At 43.1% G+C, this 25,295-nt stretch overlaps 2 protein-coding genes across 2 annotated transcripts; one reads left to right on the forward strand and one right to left on the reverse strand.

Annotated features, from left to right (window-relative positions):
- Positions 1–940: 940 nt before the first annotated feature.
- LOC115170715 (COP9 signalosome complex subunit 6) lies at positions 941–12,668 on the reverse strand. Its single transcript, XM_029726948.1, has 10 exons — positions 12,564–12,668; positions 10,788–10,913; positions 5,928–6,059; positions 5,465–5,553; positions 5,207–5,269; positions 3,872–3,919; positions 3,669–3,783; positions 3,421–3,513; positions 1,773–1,873; positions 941–1,525 (listed from the first exon to the last, which is right to left on the reverse strand). The coding sequence occupies exons 1-10, from the start codon at positions 12,604–12,606 to the stop codon at positions 1,385–1,387; spliced, it is 951 nt and encodes a 316-aa protein (XP_029582808.1). The 5' UTR covers positions 12,607–12,668; the 3' UTR covers positions 941–1,384.
- Positions 12,669–12,926: 258 nt separating this feature from the next.
- On the forward strand, positions 12,927–15,543 carry LOC115170714 (F-box/LRR-repeat protein 12). The gene is made up of 3 exons (XM_029726947.1): positions 12,927–13,043; positions 13,192–13,267; positions 13,641–15,543. The coding sequence occupies exons 1-3, from the start codon at positions 12,946–12,948 to the stop codon at positions 14,670–14,672; spliced, it is 1,206 nt and encodes a 401-aa protein (XP_029582807.1). The 5' UTR covers positions 12,927–12,945; the 3' UTR covers positions 14,673–15,543.
- The last annotated feature ends 9,752 nt before the right edge of the window (positions 15,544–25,295 follow it).

Here is a 25,295-nt window from a genome sequence, read left to right on the forward strand (position 1 = left end):
CGTCGTTCTCACCAGGGTCTTGACCGGACTGCAGTTTGGTGTCGTAACTGACTTCAGTGGGCAAATGCTCAGTCAATGGCCACTAGCTCATTGGAAAAATGTGCTCTTCATGGATGAATCCGTTTCAACTCTACTGGGCTGATGGCGTTGTGCGGACAAGCAGTTTGCTCATGTCAACATTGTGGGGTTATGGTATGGGCAGGCAAAAGCTACGGACAACGAACACAATTGCATTATCAATGGCAATTTGAAAGCACAGAGATACCGTGACGAGGTCCTGAGGCCCATTGTCGTGCCATTCATCCACTGCAATCACCTCATGTCCCACAAGTATCTGTACACAAATCCTAGAAGCTGAAAATGTCCCAGATCTTCCATGGCCAGCATACTCAGACATGTCACCCATTGAGCATGTTTAGGATGCTCTGAATCGATGTGTATGACAGCGTATTACAGTTCCCGCCAATATCCAGCAACTTCGCACAGCCATTGAAGAAAAGTGGGACAACATTCCACAGGCCACAATCAACAGCCTGATCAACTCTATACGAAAGATGTCCCGCTGCATGAGGCAAATGGTGGTCACACCAGATACTGACTGGTTTTCTGATCCCCCGCCCCTACATTACATTTTTTATGTGACCAACTGATGCATATTTGTATGCCCAGTCATGTGAACTCCATAGATTAGTGCCTAATTGACTGATTCCCATATGAACTAACTCAGTAAACATTTAGAAATTTGTTCAGTGTAGTTTGTAGGCCAAACCGTTTGGACACTACAGAAGTTTGAGAAGACCGATTTTCGGGATGTCTCATGGTCTGACAAACACCACTGTAGCTTGGCCACCTTCCACTGCTGGTGCAGAAGGCCGACATACATGGATGTGGCAGATTGAGAGACAGCCCATGCAAAAGAAAGGTATCATTTAAATTGACGGAGTTTGATGGATTTTTTTAATGTTACTTAGATTGACACACATCAATAGAAACTTAAGGATTTTTATATTAATCTGTTAGCTATAATTTGATATTTTTGGGATAAACAGAGGAATCAAAGTCCCACGAAAAATCAGCAGATTATTTATTACTTACAGAAACATGGAACAAAACAAAGCAAAAGGGAAAAATGTAATTTCTGTTCGTGTACATGGATTCGTTAATGTGCATAGTCGCAAACCTTAAACTGCGAGTGAGAAGTTTCTGTTTGTGTGTGATTTTATGGTATAGACAAGTGGTCTGAGACATTTCTTGCATTTGCTACCTTTGAAAATAGTAAACTGGTTTGATGAGACAATTTAACAAAATACAGACAAGCAAATGAACATTTGCAGTGCTTGTGACCTTTTCATCTCTTCTTTCATTCCCTCTCTCTCGGTGTCGCTCAAAAGAACAGTCCTCTCATCCTCCGGCCAATGCCCTGTCTATCGTACAATACGTTGAACTTGTTGATGAACTGGTTCATGCTGTTGCAGGTCTTAGTGATGGTACCTAGGTAAGCCATGAGGCCCACATCATTGCATTGCTGAGGATAGAAGGAAGGAGATTCATATGCTTTTACAGTACTGTGCCAATCCAACCCATCAATGCTTGCTCAAATGATTAAATACCCTTGAGTGATTTAAAGTAGGAATTCAACAAAAATGTATGTTCATTATCCTTCCAACTAGGCAGACTACTACAAAACTAAGGCTATAATCTAAAACCAAAAGCATATGTATGTTCACACCAAGAGCTGAGCTTTGCCAAGTGCCTAAGTGGGGACAACTTACATCGTAGAAGTCGGTCTTGAATTTGATGGTGCTGAGAACAGGCAGTCTATGGCACAAAGCATTGGCTTCTCTGAGGATCTCGTGGTTAAATGGGACCACTCCTGGGTCGTACCAAATCAAATTGGGAGAGTGTGTAACAAAAGAGAGCATGAGGGAAGAAATATACACAATAAGAAAGTTGTTCGGATATACAGTGCATTTGGAAAGTATTCAGAGCCCTTGATTTTTTCCACATTTTATTACATTAGCCTTATTCTAATATGGATTAAATAAAACATTTATCAAGCTACACCCAATATCCCATAATAACAAAGCAAATTTGAAGAAAAATAATATATATCACATTTACATAAGTATTCAGAACCTTTACTCTGTAATTTGTTGATGCACCTTTGGCAGCGATTACAGCCTCGAGTATGATGCTACAAGCTTGGCATACCTGTATTTGGGGAGTTTCTCCCATTCCTGTCTGCAGATCCTCTCAAGCTCTGTCAGGTTGGATGGTGAGCATTGCTGCACAGAAAGCTTCAGGTCTCTCCAGAGATGTTCGATCGGGTTTAAGTCTGGGCTCTGGCTGAGCCACTCAAGGACATTGAAACCCGAAGCCACTCCTGCTTTGTCTTGCCTGTATGCTTAGGGTCGTTGTCCTGTTGGAAGGTGAACCTTCGCCCCAGTCTGAGGTCCTGAGCGCTCTGGAGCAGGTTTTCATCAAGGATCTCTCTGTACTTTACTCCGTTCATCTTTGCCTCAATACTGACTAGTCTCCCAGTCCCTGCCGCTGAAAAACATCCCCACAGCATGATGCTGCCACCACCATGCTTCACCGTAGGGATGGTGCCAGGTTTCCTCCAGACGTGATGGTTGACATTCAGTCCGAAGAGTTCAATCTTGGTTTCATCAGACCAGAGAATCTTGTTTCTCATTGTCTGAGAGTCTTCGGGTGCCTTTTGGTAAACTCCAAGCAGGCTGTCATGTGCCTTTTACTGAGGAGTTGCTTCCGTATGGCCACTACCATAAAGACCTGATTGGTAGAGTACTGCAGAGATGGGAGAACCTTCCAGAAGGACAACCATCTCAACAGAGGAACTCTGGGGCTCTGTCAGAGTGACCATCGGGTTCTTGGTCACCTCCCTGACCAAAGCCCTTCTCCCCTGATTGCTCAGTTTGGCCGGGCGGCCAACTTTAGGATGATTGTTGGTGGTCCCAAACTTCTTCCATTTAAGAATGATGGAGGCCAGTGTTCTTGGGGACCTTCAATTCTGCAGACATTTTTTAGTACCGTTTCCCCAGATCTGTGCCTTGACGCAATCCTGTCTTATGTAAATAAGGTCTGTTTTCTATTTAATACATTTGCAAAAAATTCTAAACCGGTTTTCGCTTTGTTCTTATGGGGTATTCTGTGTAGATTGCTGAGGATGTTTTGTTTATTTAATCAATTTTAGAATAAGGCTGTAGCGTAACAAAATCTGGAAAAAGTCAAGGGATCTGAATACTTTCCAAAGGCACTGTAGATTGTTGAGAGATCATATTGCGTTTTTAAAGAAAGGGCTGGAAATTACTCTAAGGTAATAAAAGCATATTCTTTCCAGACTCACTTGAACAGTCATTCTTTTGGTCTTTCATCACACAGAGACAGCGGTTCTCTCACCTGCTTCCACTGCTTTGACATATTCCAGGATGACTTTCACCCTGCTGTGTAGCATCTTAATTGCACTGTGTTGGGCTATGAGATGTTCTGCCACTGAACAGAAGAGACACATAACAGGGAGAGTGTTTGAGAGTGCATTTGTAAACCTTTAGCTGTATCAGACGTACCAGGCAGATAATTTGCTGGGGAGGCGTTTTAAAATGGTGAGCCTTGTAAATGGGGGTATAGGCAGCCGTTACTATAGTTACCTGTTGAATTCTCCCCTGTGCCAGTGGCTGTCATGCGAGCCACGTGGTCCACTCCGATTCGCTCCGCCTCTTCTGTGGCTAGAGTGTACCCCAGCTCAGCAAACAACATGGTCGCCTGGGATTGGGCAATATGGGACAGCCAAGCTTACAAATCAGCCATTCGTACTAATCAGTGATGTGCGTGGTAGGAGAGCTTGAGTTACCTCTCCGTTGATGATGTCGATGACAGACTCGTACACATTGACAGGGAGCTGGGAGAGACAGGACATATGTTTGAATTACCATATGTACTGTATCATAGCCAAGTAACGGTCTTGCATAAAAGCAAGTAACTTTCATTTAAAGATGGAATCCGTATTAGGGGAAACAGTTCGACTGTCCGCCTCAGCACCTCTTATTGCTTTTGTGGACAGTGTTAAAAAAAATTACAGTACATATTCTGCTGTTCTATCACGCATGCAATGTTTGTCCGAGGAAAAAAAACAGCGTTTGTTGTTGGTAGTAGCTTTTTTGTTGTTGTAATATCCCAAATGGAAAGTTTCACAATTAAGGATTCCACCTTTAAGAATGTTTTCTACATTAACTCATAAGAGTCTAAGCCAGTGGAGGTGGGGTTTCTAATAAGCTATATGGAATTGTTTTAAGAAAATCATACCAAGGATCATTTTGCTATTTGATTTTGAATTAAGACACCTTGAAGTATCAACATTTTGATGAAAATGTGTATTTGGCCTTACTGCTGTTAGCCCATACAAACGCATTGTATAACAAAACTACATGGAACAACCGATAGATTTAGATTTTTTTTCAGGGGGGGGACTAAAAGTTTGTTCTGAAGTGCCCATCCTATTTCTGAGAGATAATACTTGTATTTAACTCCTTATTGTCGTCACCGAAAAGTATCCATATACTTCCATAAATGTTTTCAACTGTTACCGGGGGACCTTTAGACGAGTCTTGTGAGGCCTGTACTAGAGGGGTCATATTAGTACTAGAGGGGTCATATTAGTGGGTAGCCTAAACTGTTGGAACGCTACAGACAGACGTTGGCAGATTGGCTATACCGACTTCAGACGAGTCCCAAGACGCTAGTAAGGGTCATAGAGCAAAATGAAGAATATTGTGTTCCTGAGAATCCTCTTTCCATAGAGGTCATAATAGTTTATAGGCCAAACCGTTAGGATGCTACATACGATTTTGTGAGAAGACAGATTTTCGGGATGTCTCATGGTCTGAAACACCGCTCTAGCTCTGTCACCTCATGTTACATAGGCGGATGCGGTGGATTGAGACACATCCAATGCAAATTAAACACTGTATATCCAGTGGGTTTTGGGGGCGAAGAGTCAAGGGAGTGCAATTGAGATTCTCCCTTGGCCTCTATTGGTTGACCTAGCTAGCTATAGCTAGGCTACTCATGATGTATTGCTTGTATGTTTTTTTGCTTTTGAAGCGCTTTGAAAAAAATGTGTTATGAAAAGCACTAAAGAAGATTAATTTATTATTATTATATAAACAATTCCAAATGAGAAACTCACATCTGTGTGTTTGGTCATTGGGTTGAGCTTGAGGAAGAGAGGACTCTCAATGATCTCACACACCTGAAGTGAAGAGAGAAGAAAAGCCAATAAGAAAACAGCACCTGTTGGCCAAACAACCTCAACTGACATTTCAAATCACAACAATTCACTGACCAATTAGAGTAAAAGTACATTTTACCATGCCTCTAATTTCTCCCCCATGGAACATGCCCAACCTCAAGGAAAATGAAACGTAGTCCCCTTTGCTCTGCCTACCTGCTTGTGAATGTGGATGTCTGATTGGTCACAAGGACTGCCTGTGGTATACCAGCCAAGGAATTCCATGTCCTTGAAAACCTGTTTGACTGAGAGGCAGGTGAAGAGGTCAGGTGCCATATGAATCAAGCAGAAGAGGAATGCTGATCTAGGCTCAGGTCCCCTACTAAAGTAATCTTATTAATTGTGATTTAAAAAAGGCAAAACCAATCGTAGACCAGAACTCCTAATGAGGTTTAGTTCCACTTATCACACCAAGGGCTTCAGGCACAAGCCTACTATGACATGTTTTGCTTCAGAGATGGTGGCGAAACCATGACACAGCATAACATACAACATCATCACTTTCATATTGCACTTTCATCACCATCAGTAATTAAGGGGAGTAAATGCCACCTGACCTTTTCTTTGTAAGGTAGGTTAGTGAAATGAACACACACAGTGTATGTATGATGAGACTCACATTGCTCCTCCTTGGTGTAGTAGTACTCCTTGTCAATGTGTGCTCGGTCATCTACCAATTGATGAAGCAGCTCAAAGGAGTTCATCACCTCAATGTTTCTACCCTCCTGCTTCCCGATCAGTGCGCCAATCACTGGGTGATAAGGAAAGGATAAAATGCAACATAAAACAACCGATTGGAATTGATACACATATAGGCTATAGCAAAGCCCATTGAAACTGTCATTAACTGGAACCTAGGGCTGTGACGGCCATGGAATTTTGGATGACAGTAATTGGCCAGCCAAATGACCGCAGTCTTTGATATAACTGTTTGAATAGGAACAGCTTTTGACACATTTTCTCATCTCCTTTTGACTGCATGTGCTGCCATAGAAATAGAATGAATAGAACGGGCATCCCATTCAAGTCAATGCTGGCATAATGGGTGGACTGGCGGCCATTGTGTGTGTATCCATAGGAGCAAAGCAAGAACTAAAATATGTGCTGTGATTTGTTGATTCAACTCAACTGACATTACAAAAAATACATTCCATTGCATGAGGCACCAGATGATCATTTGAATGAACATTCTACATTAAAGGAAATCACTGCATCACAATACCAGGCAGCCGTTGAGTGTACCCATGAGTTTAGCAGTCTAATTGGTTCCAAGCCCGTTGTAGTCAGTCATTCTATTTCTGTATGCTACATTGATGAGGGTATTGCAAAAGCAACCAAAGCCTAGTTCTCGTTTCAGCAAATACGTTTCGTCACGTTATTAAGAGTCAAGAAACAGTCGAAACGAAACTAAACGCAAAAATGCCTGGTTATCCCATCTTCAGTCATCTGTTCGTTCCACACAAAAAAAGGGGTATTTAGAGGTATTTTATTCCATAACCATCTTCAGCTATAACCCTCAGTGATATGGTAATTGTGGCAGTCCTACTGTAACCATACCCATGTAAGATGCCCTTCCCACTGTTGTGTTTGTTCTCTTGCAGTGTCTTAACTATACTGAACAAAAATATAAAATGCAAAATGTAGGGTCACATGTTTCATGAGCTGAAATAAGTTCTCAGAAATTTTGAGGGAGCGTGCAATTGGCATACTGACTGCAGGAATATCCACCAGAGCTAATGCCAGAGAAGTTAATTTCTCTACCACAAGTTGTTTTAGAGAATTTGGCAATACGTCCAACCGGCATCATACCACATGTAAACGGGCAAGCCCAGGACCTCCACATCCGGATTCTTCACCGGCAGGATCGCCTGAGACCAGCCACCCGGACAGCTGAGGAAACTGTGGGTTTGCACAACCGAAGAATTTCTGCACAAACTGCCAAAAACCGTCTCCAGGAAACTAATCTGTGTGCTCGTCGTCCTCAGCAGGGTCTTCACCTGACTGCAGTTCGGCATCGTAACCAACTTCAGTGGCAAATGCTCACCTTCGATGGCCACTGGCACACTGGAGAAGTGAGCCACTGGCACACTGGAGAAGTGAGCCACTGGCACACTGGAGAAGTGAGCCACTGGCACACTGGAGAAGTGTGCCAGTGGTCACCCATTTCAACTGTACCGTGCAGATGGCAGACAGCGTGTATTGCATCATGTGGGCGAGCAGTTTGCTGATATCAGCATTGTGAACAGAGTGTGCCATGGTGGCGGCAAGGTTATGGTATGGGCAGAAAAAAAGGAAATCGTGAAACAGATGTAAGTTATTCACATTTCACAAAAAATAAGCTACAAAACTTAAATCTGTTTTACCAGCATGTCACATGTGCAACCAGAGGAAAAAAAAAAAAACTCTAGACCACCTTTACTCCACACACAGACGCATATAAAGCTCTCTATCGCCCTCCATTTGGCAAATCTGACCATAATTCTACCTTCCTGATTCCTGCTAACAAGTAAAAACTAAAGCAGGAAGTACCAGTAACTCGCTCAATACGGAGGTGGTCAGATGACGCAGATGCTACGTTACAGGACTGTTTTGCTAGCACAGAGTGGAATATGTTCCGGGATTCATCAAATGGCATTGAGGAGTATACCACCTCAGTCACCGGCTTCATCAATAAATGCATTGACGACATTGTCCCCACAGTGACCGTTCGTACATTTCCCAACCAGAAGATATGGATTACAGGCCACATCCGCACCAAGCTAAAGGCTAGAGCTGCCACTTTCAAGGAGCGGGACACTAATCAGGACGCTTATAAGAAAACCCACTATGCCCTCAGACAAACCATCAAACAGGCAAAGCGTCAATACAGGATTAAGATAGAATCCTACTAGACCGGCTCTGACGCTCGTCGGATGTGGCAGGGCTTGCAAACTATTACGGACTACAAAGAGAAACCCAGCCGCGAGCTGCCCAGTGACACGAGCCTACCAAACGAGCTAAATGCCTTTTTATTTCATACTCCCTTAGAGGCAAGCAACACTGAAGCATGCATGAGAGCACCAGCTATTCCAGACGACCGTGTGATCACGCTCTCTGTAGCCGATGTGTGCAAGACCTTTAAACAGGTCAACATTAAAAGCCGTGGGGATAGACGGGTTACCAGGACGTATAGCCAAAGCATGTGCGGACCAACTGGCAAGTGTCTTTACTGACATTTTCAACCGCTCCCTGACAGTCTGTAATACCTATATTTCAAACAGACCACCATAGTCCATGTGTCCAAGAAAGCGAAGGTAACCTGCCTAAATGATTACCACCCCATAGCACTCATGTCGGTTGCCATGAAGGGCTTTGAAAGGCTGGTCATGGCTCACAACACTATCATGCCGGAAACCCTAGACCCACTTCAATTCGCATACCGCCCCAACAGATCTACAATCTCAATCCACACTGCCCTTTCCCACCTGGACAAAAGGAACACCTATGTGAGAATGCTGTTCACTGACTACAGCTCAGTGTTCAACAGCATAGTGTCCACAAAGCTCATCACTAAACTAAGGACCCTGTGACTAAACACTTCTCTTAGCAACTGTATCCTGGACTACCTGACAGGCCGCCCCTAGGTGGTACCATCTGCCACGCTGATCCTCAACACTGGGGCGACTGCGTGGCCAAGCACATCTCCAACACCATGATTAAGTTTGCTGACACCAACAGTGCTAGGCCTGATCACCGACAACGATGAGACAGCCTATAGGGAGGTCAGAGACCTGGCAGTGTGGTGCCAGGACAACAACCTCTCCTTTAATGTGAGCAAGACAAAGGAGCTGATTGTGGACTACTGGAAAAGGAGGGCTGAAAAGTCCCCCATTAACATCGACGGGGCTGAAGTGGAGCGGGTCGAGAGTTTCAAGTTCCTTGGAGTCCACATCACAAACAAACTATCATGGTCCAAACACAACAAGACAGTTGTGAAGAGGGCAGGACAACACCTTTTCCGCTCCAGGAGAGTGAAAAGATTTGGCATTGGTCCCCAGATCTTCAAAGAGTTCTACAGCTGCACCTTGGAGAGCATCCTGACCAGTTGCATCACTGCCTGGTATGGCAAGTGCCCGGCATCTGACTAGAAGGCGCTACAGAGGGAAGTGCGTACGACTCAGTACATCACTAGGGCCAAGCTTCTTGACATCCAGGACCTATATACTAGGCGGTGTCAGAGGAAGGGACAAAAAATTGTTAGAGAGTCCAGTCACCCAAGTCATACTCTTCTCTCAGCTACCGCACGGCAAGCGGTACCGGAGCGCCAAGTCTAGGACCAAAACGCTTCATAACAGCTTCTTCCCCCAAGCCATAAGACTGCTGAACAATTAATGAAATGGCCACCCAGACTATTTAGATTGACCCCCTGCTCTTTGTTTTTACACTGCTGCTACTCGCTGTTAATCATCTATGCATAGTCACTTTATAAATTACCTTGACTAACCTGTACCCCCTCACATTGACTCAGTACCACCTGTATATAGCCTTGTTATTGATATGTAATTTTCGTGTTACTTTTAGATTTTATTTTTTACTTTAGTTTATTTAGTAAATATCTCCTTAACTATTTCTTGAAGTGCATTGTTGGTTAACGGCTTGTAAGTAAGCATTTCACGGTAATACTGTTGTATTCGGCGCATGTGACAAATACAAATGTATTTGACTGAAAATTGCATTTTATCGATGGCAATTTGAATGCACAAAGATACCGTGATGACATCCTGAGGCTCATTGTCGTGTCATTCATCCTCCGCCACCACTTCATGTTTCAGCATGATAATGCACGGCACCATGACGCAAGGATCTGTTACACTATTCCTGGAAGCTGAAAATGTCCCAGGTCTTCCATGGCCTGCATGCTCACCAGACGTCACCCATTGAACATGTTTGGGATGCTCTGGATTGACGTGTACGACAGCATATTACAGTTCCCGCCAATATCCAGCAACTTCGCACAGCCATTGAAGAGAAGTGGGACAACATTCTACAGGCCACAATCAACAGCCTGATCAACTCCATGTGAAGGAGATGTATTGCGCTGCATGAGGCAAATGGTGGTCACACCAGATGCTGACTGGTTTCCTGATCCACAGCCCTACTTTATTTTTAGGAATCTGTGACCAACAGATGCATATCTGTATTCTCAGTCATGTGAAATCCATAGATTAGGGCATAATTAATTAATTTAAATGGACTGAATTTATATGAACTGTTACTCAGTAAAAACTTAGAAATTGTGGCAAGTTGGGTTTAAATTTTTGTTCAGTGTATTTTAATTATTGTCTTAACTTTTTACAAAGTATTTAAACTTTAAGACATTTACAGAGCAATATACTGAACCAATTTCAATCTCATCCCCACCCCCTTGTCCATTATTCCATGCCAAATGCAAGACTGTATAGAATTATTGGTATACTTGAAAACTGATCAGCTCACATACCCTGCATGGGCCGCCCCTCCTGGGAGCGGATGCGAATCCAGTGGTCTGAGATGTTGAGGATGACTAGAGGATGCAGGGCAACAGAGACACTGCCGGTGACCCCAGACGCCATAACACTGGGGCTGGCTGTGGGACAGACAGAAAGAGGGAGGGTTTCCTTTACTTTTGGCCATCGCAGCCCAACATGGCCTAAGCATGACCACCTGCTTTCGAGCAAACAAATCATCTGTGTTCTTGTATTGAATATTGTTTTCTTTAGATGAATGTTACAATACAAGTGTGTCGTTGAATTGAGCTGGATTTGAACAAACACGTACCACTTGGTAATATACAGGAAAGGTACAGTGAGGACATTGATTCTACTCAGCAGAGCTTCAATTTATCAACAATGCTATTCCAATTGACATGTTAAAAGATGTGATCATGAAGTTAGCTAATAACAGCTGTAGCTATCTCCATTGCTACAGTTAACTACTAGCTCGGCGTGGAGGACCAATTACGTCGCTGTAATTAAGCTAGCAAAGAAAGCAAAATAGTTAGCTAATTAGCTAGCAATAGATAAGCTAACGTTAGTTGTTTAAACTGCCGATGCTTAGCTAGCTAACTACTACAGACGGACCAATCAATGTGTGACAGTTGAGGTCAACTATTAACTAGCTAGTTAGCTAACAAGCGAATATTAACTGCAATCGTTTTGAAATTGCATAGATAATAATTAGGGCTGGGAATTCCCAGAAACCTCACAAAACGATATGATATTTATTTTACCTTTATTTAACTAGGCAAGTCAGTTAAGAACAAATTCTTATTTTCAATGACGGCCTAGGAACAGTGGGTTAACTGCCTTGTTCAGGGGCAGAACGAAAGATTTTTACCTTGTCAGCTCGGGGATTCAAACCGGCAACCTTTTGGTTTCTAGTCCAACGCTCTAACCACTAGGCTACCTGCCGACAAATATTTAGATTCTCAAGATTCTATATTTATTGCAATTCGACGATCCAAACATATTGCTCACCATACAGTACGTCTGCTGCAGAGAGACGAGAGAACCATGAGAAAACGATTCATGGAAATAAGTTCTGAAAACAAATGGTCTCCCTATTTAAAAAGATGGAAAACAAGCTACTGTATGTACACTCTTAGTAAAAAGGTGATATCTAGAACTTAAAAGGGTACTTCGGCTGTCCCCATAAGTGAACCCTTTGAAGAACCCTTAGTGGTTCCAGGTAGAAAAAAAAACTTGTTCTAGGTAAAAACCCTTTTGGGTTCGATGTAGAACCCTTTCCACTACATAGAACCAAAAAGGGTTCTACCTGAAACTAAAAAGGGTTATATCCGAAACTAAAAAGGGTTCTATCCAGAACAAAAAGGGGTTCTACTATGGGGACAGTGTATGAAAGAAAACGACTAAAGTTGGTGCAGGTACTGCAAACTAGCGCAAAAATGATATTGTCACAATATACGATATATACTCAAAAATAATATCCCGATATGTAACTATAATTTTCTCCCTCATCACTACTAATTATAACACCGGTACAGTAAGCACAAATACCAACTGGGACAGACACGTTAGCTAAATTAGCTAGATAGCTAGCTATTCTAACTAAAGTTAGCTAGCCTCGCTGAAGTAACGTTAGAGAACGCAAAGGAGAAATAATGGTAAGCTAAACATGAGCCAACACCATCGACAAAGGAGTAAAGTTAGCGCCAACACAATATATATACAGCCTTGTCAAAATCAGATAAATAAATAGTGCTTAGGGATATTATTACCAGCCCCATCCACTTCCATTCCACCACCATTGCTCGTCGCCATCTTGTCCGACTGACAGCTGCGCAAGCGCAATAGAACAATGCGTTTTTTCTCAAACGCTAAGGGGCAGTGTTTGTTTGCTGCATTTACACAGCAGATTTGGTGATGCATGTTTTGGAAATTCTGAAGTTGTTATGCTTATTTTTATAAATAAATTACGCCTTTGTATATATATCTGGTAACGTTACTCTCACATAAAAGGTGTTCATTTCGCACATAGAGTTTTTAGTGTAGGAACGTTATCACTGAAGCAACCGTTTCTGCGGGGTTCATTGCTTGAATGAAACTTTGGTACGTCGGTGTATTTTGTCCGTGTACTCGACGGTACTTTTTGTTTACAAAATGGCAGACTTCAGAACTACTCTCGATTATTTCCCAGATAACATTTTAATTGATATTTTATCATATTTAGGTGTGCGAGAGCTCATCAGAACTGGAAGGTAAAATAAGTTAGCTAGTTGACGTCTGTGTTCAATAAATATCCAAGATAGTTAGCTAGCAAATGTTAGCTAACAAAGATACGTGTTTGTCATGAATGGCATGACACACACGTATCTTTGTCATGCCATTCATATGGTGTATTTGCAGGGTGTCTAAGAGATGGAGACGCCTTGTAAAAGACCAACGACTATGGCGAGCTGTTGATCTAACTGCATGGAAAGGGGTAAGAATGGTGCTTATTGCATGATGATCTTACCATTTCATGACTTGACATGAAAAGATTTCTGAGGCTGCTATGTCTAAAGACGTCAGCCGTTTTGTGGTATATCCATGTTTCTCCTAACATACAATGAGATTTCAGCAGACTTGATTAGATTATTGATAACTTCCTGTTTGAGGCCTCTCACCTTCTGCAACAAAATACAATGTTGATGCTTGCATTGAAGGCCTATTTCCTACCTGTTGACTAGCTAACTCTAAAGAATGTTCAAGTCATCACTCAAACACTGATGCATTGTTTCTTCTCCATTTCTCCCTCATTGGATGTTATTGTTCTACAACTGCTCTCCCTGCCCTTGGTGTCCATTTTGGGTCAGGTGACGTCGCGCATGCTGTGGGTTCTACTGCGCCAGTATCTGGGCACTGGGCTCCGATGCCTTCGGCTGCGTGGCTTGCTGCTCTCTGCTAGAGGCGGGGCATTTCTCTCTGAGTCCTGGCTTAAGGCTTTGTCCTCCAGGTGCCCCCGTCTGCGCAGTCTTTCCCTGCTGCACGCAGACCTGAGAGGCTTGCGTAGTTGCCAGCTCCTGCCCACAACGCTGCAGGTCCTAGAGTTGCGTGGCTGTGAGCTACCACAGAGCTTTTTCACCCAGACCCCACGCAGTCCTGAGAAACAAGCTGAAGCTGCATCAACTGCTTCTACTCAGCAACAGGGACGCGGTCAGACTGGGAAAGTGCCTGCCTCCACGTCAGGGATTGCCATTGAGACGATGGTCCTTGATAACGTGCCCTCCTTCACAGACCTGCACCTGCAGAGTCTGGCATCTTGGTTGAAGCTTAGCCGCCTAGAGCTGCGCAACGTCCTTCGGGTCACAGCGGAAGGCCTTAGGCGCAGTGCTGCCCAAGAAACCGACTCGGGCTTAAACGGGCTCTCCAGGCTCAAGTACCTGGAGATAGGGCACTTTGGACGGCCTGGCGCCCAGCTACAGATGGCCTCCCTGGGGCTGGGGGTGGGCTGGCTCGGCCTAGAGGAGCTAAGCCTTGGCGGTAAGGAGGTGGGACCAGGCCTGCTGTCTGCCAGCCGCCTGAGGGACCTGAAGCGCCTGCGCCTCAGATGCTGCAAGCTGAGAGAGATGCAGGTGCTACGGAGCTGCAGGACGCTGCGTGAGCTGCGCCGATTGGAGTTCTGTGAGGTGTTCTTCCAGGTTTGCCCAAAGACACCAGAGAGAGGGGGGGAGAGGGAGAGGCAGGGTGAGGAGGGGAGGGAGGATGGCGCAGACGGTGGTGATGAGAGCAATGATAAACTGGATGAGAATGACCCTGTGCCAAGTCTGCGCCGCTCACTTGCTGCTCTGCTGCCACAATGTACACTACTATTCACCAACTGCACTGTTACAACAACATCAGACTAGATTACATACTATGTTACACATCTGGTTCCCTTATTCTACAGTGGTAAAATACAAGCTGTCAAAGCTATACTTAAAACCTGTTTGCAAACTCTCATGAATCACCTTTTTGTTGACATATGTAGAAAACAAATGTACCCATTAACAAACCCAATCAAATTATATTTTAAACTTTCATACAGCTGTGCTATTGAACAAAAAAGGGACAGTTAATGGTTATACAAACACATGCAATGAACTCTCACAGGAAATTTAATGTTTCAATTCAACCCCTAGACCAGGGCTATTCAGCTCTTAAAGGCACTGCATGGTCAATCCAATGTCTGCAGTGGCCGTATAGCATTTACTGCGATTCGGCCTCTGCATGTCTCTGGAGGCTTCGCAATTGCATGCCTCCGGAGGCTGCCTTGAGAAGAGAGTCAATGAATATATTGCAACTCTGGGGGGGTTTCAGTAGGCTAGAAGTAGCCCACTAGTTTTGCTAACTGGCCCCCTCAAGTCTAGGAAAAATACTCTGGTTGTGTGATTCTCCAAAGCATTATGTTGCCTGTATTCACTAAATTCCCAATCTGGCCCTCATAACATCACGGCCACCTAATCATCCCCAGCTTACAATTGGCTCATTCATCCCCCTCCTCTCTGAAACTATTCCCCAGGTCGTTGCTGCAAATGAGAATGTGTTCTCAGTCAACTTACCTGGTAAAATAACGGTAAAATAAATATGAGAAAGTACAAATAGGAACTGTTTTAACCTTTTTCCTCCAAGAAACTAATAAGAATTTGTTCTTAACTGACTTGCCTGGTTAAATAAAATAAATAAATTGCAAAGTAGAACATACCTCAATAGATCATGAATAAACAAATATTCAGGAAATAGGCTCAAGCTCTCTCAATCTGTAAAACACACTCAACATTTATCCCAAACTTGGTCCTGCCCCCCCCCCCCCCCCCCCCCCCCCCGGTGATGTCACTCGCTCTGAAACCTTGAAGTAGTTGTTCCCCTTGCTCTGCAAGGGCTGCGGCTTTTGTGGAGCGATGCTTTGAGGGTGGCAGTTGTCAATGTGTGCTGAGGGTCCCTGGTTCAAGCCCAGGTAGGGGCGAGGAGAGGGACGGAAGCTATGCTGTTACATAATGCTAGGGCAAAAAATGCAACCGGAGGGACCAAGTTCGGGAAACCCTGCTATATCACAGTTATCCAGAACGTAAGAAAGATGGAACAATGCAAGCATGGCAATATACACTGAGTATACAAAACATTAAGAACACCTGCTCTTTCCACGACAGACTGACCAGTTGAATCCAGGTGAAAGCTATGATTGATACCTTATTGATGTCACTTGTTAAATCCACTTCAAATCAGTGTAGATGAAGGGGAGGAGACAGGTTAAATAAGTACATTTAATTTACATTTAAGTCATTTAGCAGACGCTCTTATCCAGAGCGACTTACAAATTGGTGCATTCACCTTATGATATCCAGTGGAACAACCACTTTACAATAGTGCATCTAAATCTTTTAAGGGGGGGGGGTTAGAAGGATTACTTTATCCTATCCCAGGTATTCCTTAAAGAGGTGGGGTTTCAGGTGTCTCCGGAAGGTGGTGATTGACTCCGCTGTCCTGGCGTCGTGAGGGAGCTTGTTCCACCATTGGGGTGCCAGAGCAGCGAACAGTTTGGACTGGGCTGAGCGGGAACCGTGCTTCCTCAGAGGTAGGGGGGCCAGCAGGCCAGAGGTGGATGAACGCAGTGCCCTTGTTTGGGTGTAGGGCCTGATCGGAGCCTGAAGGTATGGAGGTGCCGTTCCCCTCACAGCTCCGTAGGCAAGCACCATGGTCTTGTAGCGGATGCGAGCTTCAACTGGAAGCCGGTGGAGAGAGCGGAGGAGCGGGGTGACATGAGAGAACTTGGGAAGGTTGAACACCAGACGGGCTGCGGCGTTCTGGATGAGTTGTAGGGGTTTAATGGCACAGGCAGGGAGCCCAGCCAACAGCGAGTTGCAGTAATCCAGACGGGAGATGACAAGTGCCTGGATTAGGACCTGCGTCGCTTCCTGTGTGAGGCAGGGTCGTACTCTGCGAATGTTGTAGAGCATGAACCTACAGGATCGGGTCACCGCCTTGATGTTAGTGGAGAACGACAGGGTGTTGTCCAGGATCACACCAAGGTTCTTAGCACTCTGGGAGGAGGACACAAGGGAGTTGTCAACCGTGATGGCGAGATCATGGAACGGGCAGTCCTTCCCCGGGAGGAAGAGCAGCTCCGTCTTGCCGAGGTTCAGCTTGAGGTGGTGATCCGTCATCCACACTGATATGTCTGCTAGACATGCAGAGATGCGATTCGCCGCCTGGTTATCAGAAGGGGGAAAGGAGAAGATTAATTGTGTGTCGTCTGCATAGCAATGATAGGAGAGACCATGTGAGGATATGACGGAGCCAAGTGACTTGGTGTATAGCGAGAATAGGAGAGGGCCTAGAACAGAGCCCTGGGGGACACCATTGGTGAGAGCGTGTGGTGCGGAGACAGATTCTCGCCACGCCACCTGGTAGGAGCGACCTGTCAGGTAGGACGCAATCCAAGCGTGGGCCGCGCCGGAGATGCCCAACTCGGAGAGGGTGGAGAGGAGGATCTGATGGTTCACAGTATCAAAGGCAGCAGATAGGTCTAGAAGGATGAGAGCAGAGGAGAGAGAGTTAGCTTTAGCAGTGCGGAGAGCCTCCGTGACACAGAGAAGAGCAGTCTCAGTTGAATGCCCAGTCTTGAAACCTGACTGATTAGGATCAAGAAGGTCATTCTGAGAGAGATAGCAGGAGAGCTGGCCAAGGACGGCACGTTCAAGAGTTTTGGAGAGAAAAGAAAGAAGGGATACTGGTCTGTAGTTGTTGACATGGGAGGGATCGAGTGTAGGTTTTTTCAGAAGGGGTGCAACTCTCGCTCTCTTGAAGACGGAAGGGACGTAGCCAGCGGTCAAGGATGAGTTGATGAGCGAGGTGAGGGAGGGGAGAAGGTCTCCGGAAATGGTCTGGAGAAGAGAGGAGGGGATAGGGTCAAGTGGGCAGGTTGTTGGGCGGCCGGCCGTCACAAGACGCGAGTAGTACTTTTAAACCTTGAGACACGGATTGTGTATGTGTGCCATTCAGACGGTGAATGGGCAAGACAATAGGTTTAAGTGCCTTTGAATGGGGTATGACAGTAGGTGACAGTGTAACCGGCCCTGTACCGGAAGATAGGGCTCTGGACACAATTCTGGTGGTTGTCTCTTTTAATGACTACATGGAATGGATACAAATACAAGGCAAAAGTTAATGCTACCGTCTGGACTCCATACAAGTATATTTGCCTCTCCTCATCACGCTCTGAGCAAACTCAGTAGTAAAAGCATCAACAAAAAAATACATTGTACAAAATGTACATGTTCATATTTTCAAAAGACTAATTTTGTTTTATAAATGTTGTACACCAATGCACTAAAAATGTGCTAATAAGTGCTAAATATTTCTTAGAGAGTGTACTATTGTACCATTATACCTGAGCCATACCAATGAAGCAACAATGCCATTTTTGACATGCCCAGGCGAAGTAACAAAATGAACGACAGCTGACTAGGCACATTAAACATGAAATACAAAATCGGCACATTTCACAACATACCTGCATGGAATGGATATAAATACAAGGCAAAAGTTAATGCTGCCGTCTGGACTCCATACAAGTATATTTGCCTCTCCTCATCACGTTCTGAGCAAACTGAGGAGTAAAAGCATGACTCCCATTGATGACATCACAGCATTAACACAATTTAGAAAATAAATACAATAAAATAGTTCACCCTTGAAAGTAATGTAATACATCTTAAAATAAATTTGAGGGACTTTCGGTGAAATACATAAAGGATATTTTACACTTGTTACACTAGGCGCATCAGTTTGTGTCAAGAACTGCAACGCTGCTGGGTTTTTCACGCTTAACAGTTTCTTATGTGTTATCAAGAATGGTCCAAATGACATCCAGCCAACTTGACACAACTGTGCGAAGCATTGGAGTCGATATGGGCCAGCATCCCCGTAGAACCCTTTCAACACATTGTAGAGTCCATGCCCTGACAAATTGAGGCTGTTCTGAGGGCAAAGGGGGCTGCAACTCAATATTAGGAAGGTGCTCCTAATGTTTTGGACACTCAGTGTATAGGGCTCTGGTTAGCATAATTTGAAATGAACATTCTACATTATTACCATGGCAATCCAGCATCAGTGGATAGAAGAAGAAGAAAAAATACCATGGAAATGATTGCATCACAATACCAGGCAGCCAAAGATGCAATAAAGGAGTCAATGGTTGCGTTCGTAAATTCACTCTGGCTATCTACTCTGATTTCAGAGCACTCATCTGAGTGTGAGTGCAGAATAACTGATTAATTTACGAATGCTCAACACTCGTTGAATATGGCCGGTGTCAGTAAATATCAGCAAAAAGCACAGTTACAGTCACCAACTCTCTTAATAACATGAAAATAGCCTAACCTGTTCTGCTAGGGCAAGTAAAATGGTCCGAGTGAGGTGTTCTCTTGTTTGTGTCTAGAAATAGCTAGCAAGTTAGCCAGTTAGCTATGGTCAGAACACTCACACCAACCCTACTCCTCGGCCAGAGTGTCGTGTGCGCTCTGAATTTACAAATGGACAATCTGACAATGCTCTGAGTTTACAAATGCCCAGAGTGCACTGAGCTCACTCTGGCACGCCAGATTACATTTCCGAACACACCCAATGGCATACAGACATTCTTTTGACCAGATTGGTGCAAATTCAGAAATCTGATCTAACAAAGTGGATATTTGTCAAATCAGTCAAGATTTATGTATTTTAACAGGCCCACAATATGGTTACTTAAGCCTGATTTTGATATATTTGGCTTTTTTCGCAGCATAACATGTAGAAGTTGTTCATTTTCAGGTTTAGAAGAAGTGACTGCTAAATGCTAACTGCCGTTCATGTAAGCTGGTTAGTATAGCTAGCATACTGAAATTGGTGGTGGTAGTCAGTCATTTTTAACTGTAATGCAGTTGATTGGTAAAGATGTGTTTGGGGTTGACATCCATACAAGCATTATACTCCGATTTTTACCAAAACATAGTGTGAAATGCACATAAACAATAGCCTGAATGTAGGCACATTTTTCTGGGGGGCAATGAGGAGACTTGGGTGTCTTTCTCCCATGGCCCTTTCTTCCACGCGTTTCCATGGCAATTCCATTGTTTTGGTCGAGTTCGATTTACCTCTTTACTGTATCTATTGCAAGTGTACCCAATGAGTTTACCAGTGAAATTGCAAGGGTTAGAAATTGCAAGGGTGCTATTCATTCTATTTATATAGGGTAAACATCCTGCTTTTACTTCCTGCTTTGCTCCTAGGTTGAAAAAAAAAGTTAAGGCAACTTAATAATTGAAAATGAACACTTTCATTGGACCAACGCCATTGCCGAGTTGGACCATGCTATGTGTTTGCTGAGTACTTAGCTGAAATGTACTATGATTGTGTTTATTTTCCACTTTGATGGCAAACTTTCTGTACTGCTACCATTTACTCCCAGTCATTTTGCTCTGGAGCTGGTCCAATTAATTTGTTTATTTTCAAAACGCTTCTGCATGGAATTATTACGTTTTCTTAACCTTTGTATCTTCAACCTTGCTCCAAGGTAATTTGCCAAAGATAATTTATATAAAGACGCATAGAAACCACTTATTCAATAGATATCCCTGATCACGCTTGTAGGCGATGTCATGGCGACATTAGCTAGCTAAGCTCATGCGCAGACCACGTCATCGGGTCGAACGCTCGTGTTGTGCCGAATTACGCATGTGCAGGCAGTCAAATCAAAATCACTCGTCTGACATCAAGTTGTTAAAAAAAAAAAAGGAAAACATGTCAGTTTGTCACTTTCAAGAGGTTGTAGTATGACAGTTTCAACTATATAGGACATTGGCTCGAATCTAGGTTTTGCCTTTAGATTTCGTGAAAATCAACAACTAAGGACACATTTTTTTACTTCTCCCATTGACTTGCCAAACCTCGGTCTGGTCTGTCGAGTCGACTTCGAGAAGCATTCCCGCATGTATCGTGATATTGGGCCTCTGGGTTTAGAAACTCTGTTACCTAGCTTTGCTCTTGTGTACACTGGCAATGGGGGAGTATAGGGGAGCTTTTTGAGCTGTGTGTCTCATGTCTTCACTGTTCTTTCATTCGCAGTGATGCAGCTGGTTTCTCCTCTGCCTCAGGGGCGAAAATCTGATATCAACTTTGGAGGGGACAATTACATTACATTTTCTCAAGAGCAATTCCTGAGGTGGACACCAAAAGTAGTGCTGTAACACACAGCCTACATTGTAATATGGTAAATGTATATTGAGGAACCAAAGAAATAAGGTGTTTGCCGTACTCCTAACTACCAGTACCCAAAACTACACAACTAATCACAACAGCAATACCATTGCCTTTAACAAATCTTAGTTCAGTCACCAGTTTAAGTTGAGAGTGGGGGTATCCATGGCATTTTCCAATTATGTTCCTATTTTACAAGTCAAAAAAATTGAGAACCTTTCATAATGTTGCCAAACAAAGACTCAACAAACTTACCTGAGACTCCCTGTCTCTGCCAGTCTGTCCTTGCATATCTGTCCCCAACTCTGCTGTCTGTGTGCCATCTGTTGCCTGCTCTGCCTAATGACATCATTGTGAAACATTTCCATTAGAATTTCATTTCTTTCTTATGAACATTTTATCAACTAGTCTTTGAGATATTAGGCTACTAGGGTTCTTACTATGCGTTTTGGTGTATTGAAAAATACTCTTTTATTTTTCTGCCATTTTTCTACCTGGCTGGCTGGCTGGCTGGCTGGCTACACACACAGTGTGTAGGTTATTTACAGTAGGAGATGGGCTTCTATCATCTTCAATCATTCTATTTGGGCTTCGATCTAAAAGGTAGCTAGCAAATGTGAAACGGATTAAAATGACAAGAGTTGACAGCTGTATGAGTTCACCATTTACACAACATATGCTGCAACCTTTTGTAATTTGAATAGTTTGTTTCATATTGGCTGGCTTCCAACAATAGCTGAATTTGCAAAGCTAGCGAGCACCAATTCAGTTTCAGTGGTGTTTGCTATAATCTTTGCTACCCGGGTTAAATAAAGGTGAAATAAAATAAATAAATAAAAGTTCACTTGCGACAATTTAGCTTTTGCAACGAGACCATTAAATATATTTAAGACAATGGTAGAAGAGAGTGTAGTTCTGTTCAGTTTGGATTTCAGTTTATCGCAAACCTTATCACAGGGACTTTGAAGCGCTAATTTACATAATCTGAATGCTGATTCCATCTTTGACGACACCACATAAATGGAATAGGTACTAGCTAGCTTAATAGTTAATATTTGCATGCTAGCTCTGCATATTCAGCTAGTGTGTGTGCGCGATTGACTGGATTAACCTCACGTCAGTTACGTAGCAAGCTAAGGAACTGGCAGTGGATCAAACCATTGTGAGGCAAAGGGTGGGGGGGTTGCAATCTTTTGAAACTTAAAAACGCGCTATTAAGTGTCTATAATCAGCACAATTGCTTTCATTGCGTATTATTAATATTATTTAAATTACATAGTTATGTTTCAGTGATATATTGGGGAGGACAAATCATATTTTTCCCAGGATAGGGGGGTCGTGTGTCCCCCGTCCCCCCCGGGATTTCCGCCCCTGCTCTGCCTATCAGCTATTCCTATTTGTTTTTGTGGGTTCATATTACAATTGATACAACTTTGAATACTTTTATGTGTGGTATGATTGCTAGTTAGCCTATTGCAGATCTGGACAAATGATCCACCTACCACTATTGTCAATATGAATGGTGGATAGAGTTCAGGATAGACTGGTAGACTATAGTGACCTGTGGTAGAGTAAAAGTTATCACGTGGAAAAGCGTAAGGGAAGTACCAAAACACCTTGATAAAGGGGAAGCGCAGATGAGGAAATTCGTCTTGGATGGATGAAATTATATAATAAAACCTGCAAATAGCAAATGTAAACCGGGGAAATACATCCACAGGTACACCTCCAATTGACTCAAATGATGTCAATTAGCCTATCAGAAGCTTCTAAAGCCATGACATCATTTTCTGGAATTTTCCAAACTGTTTAAAGGCACAGTCAACTTAGTGTATGTAAACTTCTGACCCACTGGAATTGTGATACAGTGAATTATAAGTGAAATAATCTGTCTGTAAACAATTGTTGGAAAAATTACTGTGTCATGCACAAAGTAGATATCCTTACCGACTTGCCAAAACTATAGTTTGTTAACAAGAAATTTGTGTAGTGGTTGAAAAACAAGTTTTAATGACTACAACCTAAGTGTATGTAAACTTCCGACTTCAACTGTAGATATGTTTCTCGACTGGCACACAAACACATTTGCCCTCGATCTACTCTGCGTCCCCCCCCCCCCCCCCCCCCCGGTAAAAGTAAAAGATAAAAGTCCACACAAAATGTACTTTTTCACTTGTCTTCATGTACCGAATACAATCTAGAGTTAAATATGTTTCCATCACATTTTCAACTCTACCAATAGTTTTGTCACACAAACTGTTGAGTTCAATATATACAAATGTACTCTGGTCTTTCCAAGGGTGCTACTAGACAGCAGCTCACAGATACAGTGCTAGTCTACAAAATAAAATGATTATGGATAATGTGCTTATTTTCTTTATGTGGATTTTAGAATATTCGCATGAAAATCTGTGGCCAATTGGATAAAAACCCTAACATCTAAGCAGGTTTCCATCCAACCTTTTTATTCTACATGTTGGATAAATGTCATGACAGGCCTGATGGAAACAGAAACTTTGTCGGTAAACTTTCCAAATGTTGACAAAAGAAAATAAACTAGACAAGGTGAGAATTTTTTTGTGTTGTTACAATTAATTATGCGAGAAATGTCATTGGAAACGTTTTTATGTACAAATATCAATATAATAACCATCACATCGAAGTAAACTTAGAGGGATATGGTGAGTGGTCCTCCCACTATGAGTCGGGGAAACCATGTAGTTTATTAGGCTAGAGATGAAATAAGTTACGATGAAATGAACTTCACAGGGTCGTGAAAATGCACTGTGATCTTGATGCTCCTTTCCAATAAATATCGATGCTTGACTGCCGTTTGACAAATACAAATATTCTCATTTTTATCCATAATAATATCATCATGTATACTAGCCTACCACACAGTCTAGTTAATCCATTTTAGAATAAGTTTGTAACGTAACAAAATGTGGTCTGAATACTTCCGAATGCACTGTATATATACAGTGCATTCAGAAACAGTGCATTCGGAAAGTATTCACACCCCTTGACTTTTTCCACATTTTTTACATTACAGTCTAATTCTTAAACAGATTAAATAGTTTTTTCCCTCATCAATCTACACACAATACCCCGTAATGACAAAGCAAAAACAGGTTCATATTTTTTTGCTAATTTATATTTTTTTTTAAACCCGAAATATTACATTTATATAAGTATCCAGACCTTTTACTCAGTACTTTGTTGAAGCACTTCTGGCATCAATTACAGCCTCGAGTCTTATTGGGTATGACGCTACAAGCTTGGCACACCTGTATTTATCCCCTTATTCTCTGCAGATCCTCTCAAGCACTGTCAGGTTGGATGGGGAGCATTTCCTGCACAGCTATTTTCAGGTCTCTCCAGAGATTGTTTGATTGGATTCAAGTCCGGGCTCTGGCTGGGCCACTCAAGGACATTGAGACTTTCCTTCGCCCCAGTCTGAGGTCCTGAGCACTCTGGAGCAGGTTTTCATTAAGGACCTCTGTACTTTTCTCCATTCATCTTTGCCTCGATCCTGACTAGTCTCCCAGTCCCTACCACTGAAAAACATCCCCACAGCATGATGCTGCCACCACCATGCTTCACCATAGGAATGGTACCAGGTTTCCTCCAGATGTAACGCTTGGCATTCAGGCCAAAAAGTTCAATCTTGGTTTCATCAGAGCAGAGAATCTTGTTTCTTGCAGTCTGAGAGTCTTTAAATGCCTTTTGGCAAACTCCAAGCGGGTGTCATGTGCCTTTTACTGAGGAGTTTTTGTCATTTAATCCATTAGTCAAGGAGTCTGAATACTTTATGAAGGCACTGTAAACACTGAAGAAATATATAAATGCAACAATTTCAAAGATTTTACTGAGTTACCACCATTTGCCTCATGTAGCGCGACATCTGCTTTGCATAGAGCTGATCAGGCTGTTAATTGTGGAATGTTGTACCACTCCTCTTCAATGGCTGTGCGAAGTTGCTGGATATTGGCGGGAACTGGAACACGCTGTCGTACACGTTGATCCAGAGCATCCCAAAAACATGTTCAATGGGTGACATCTGGTGAGTATGCAGGACATGGAAGAACTGGGACATTTTCAGCTGCCAGGAATTGTGTACATGGGGCCATGCATTATCATGCTGAAACATAAGGTGATGGCGGCGGATGAATTGCACGACAATGGGCCTCAGGAGCTTGTCACGTTATCTCTGTGCATGAAATTGCCATCGATAACATGCAATTGTGTTTGTTGTC

This window comes from Salmo trutta, chromosome 32 (assembly GCF_901001165.1).
Source record: "Salmo trutta chromosome 32, fSalTru1.1, whole genome shotgun sequence".
Lineage (NCBI taxonomy): Eukaryota > Metazoa > Chordata > Actinopteri > Salmoniformes > Salmonidae > Salmo > Salmo trutta.

Excerpts from the sequence above, each read along its gene's own strand:
- LOC115170715 (XM_029726948.1), bottom strand. The coding sequence starts at position 12,606 with ATGGCGACGAGCAATGGTGGTGGAATGGAAGTGGATGGGGCTG. Across the intron at positions 5,270-5,464 it reads ACATCCACATTCACAAGCAG|GTGTGTGAGATCATTGAGAG; the intron begins GTAGGCAGAGCA and ends TCTTCACTTCAG. Across the intron at positions 3,784-3,871 it reads TCGACATCATCAACGGAGAG|GCGACCATGTTGTTTGCTGA; the intron begins GTAACTCAAGCT and ends GCCCAATCCCAG.
- LOC115170714 (XM_029726947.1), top strand. The coding sequence starts at position 12,946 with ATGGCAGACTTCAGAACTACTCTCGATTATTTCCCAGATAACATTTTA. Across the intron at positions 13,044-13,191 it reads GAGCTCATCAGAACTGGAAG|GGTGTCTAAGAGATGGAGAC; the intron begins GTAAAATAAGTT and ends GTGTATTTGCAG. Across the intron at positions 13,268-13,640 it reads ATCTAACTGCATGGAAAGGG|GTGACGTCGCGCATGCTGTG; the intron begins GTAAGAATGGTG and ends ATTTTGGGTCAG.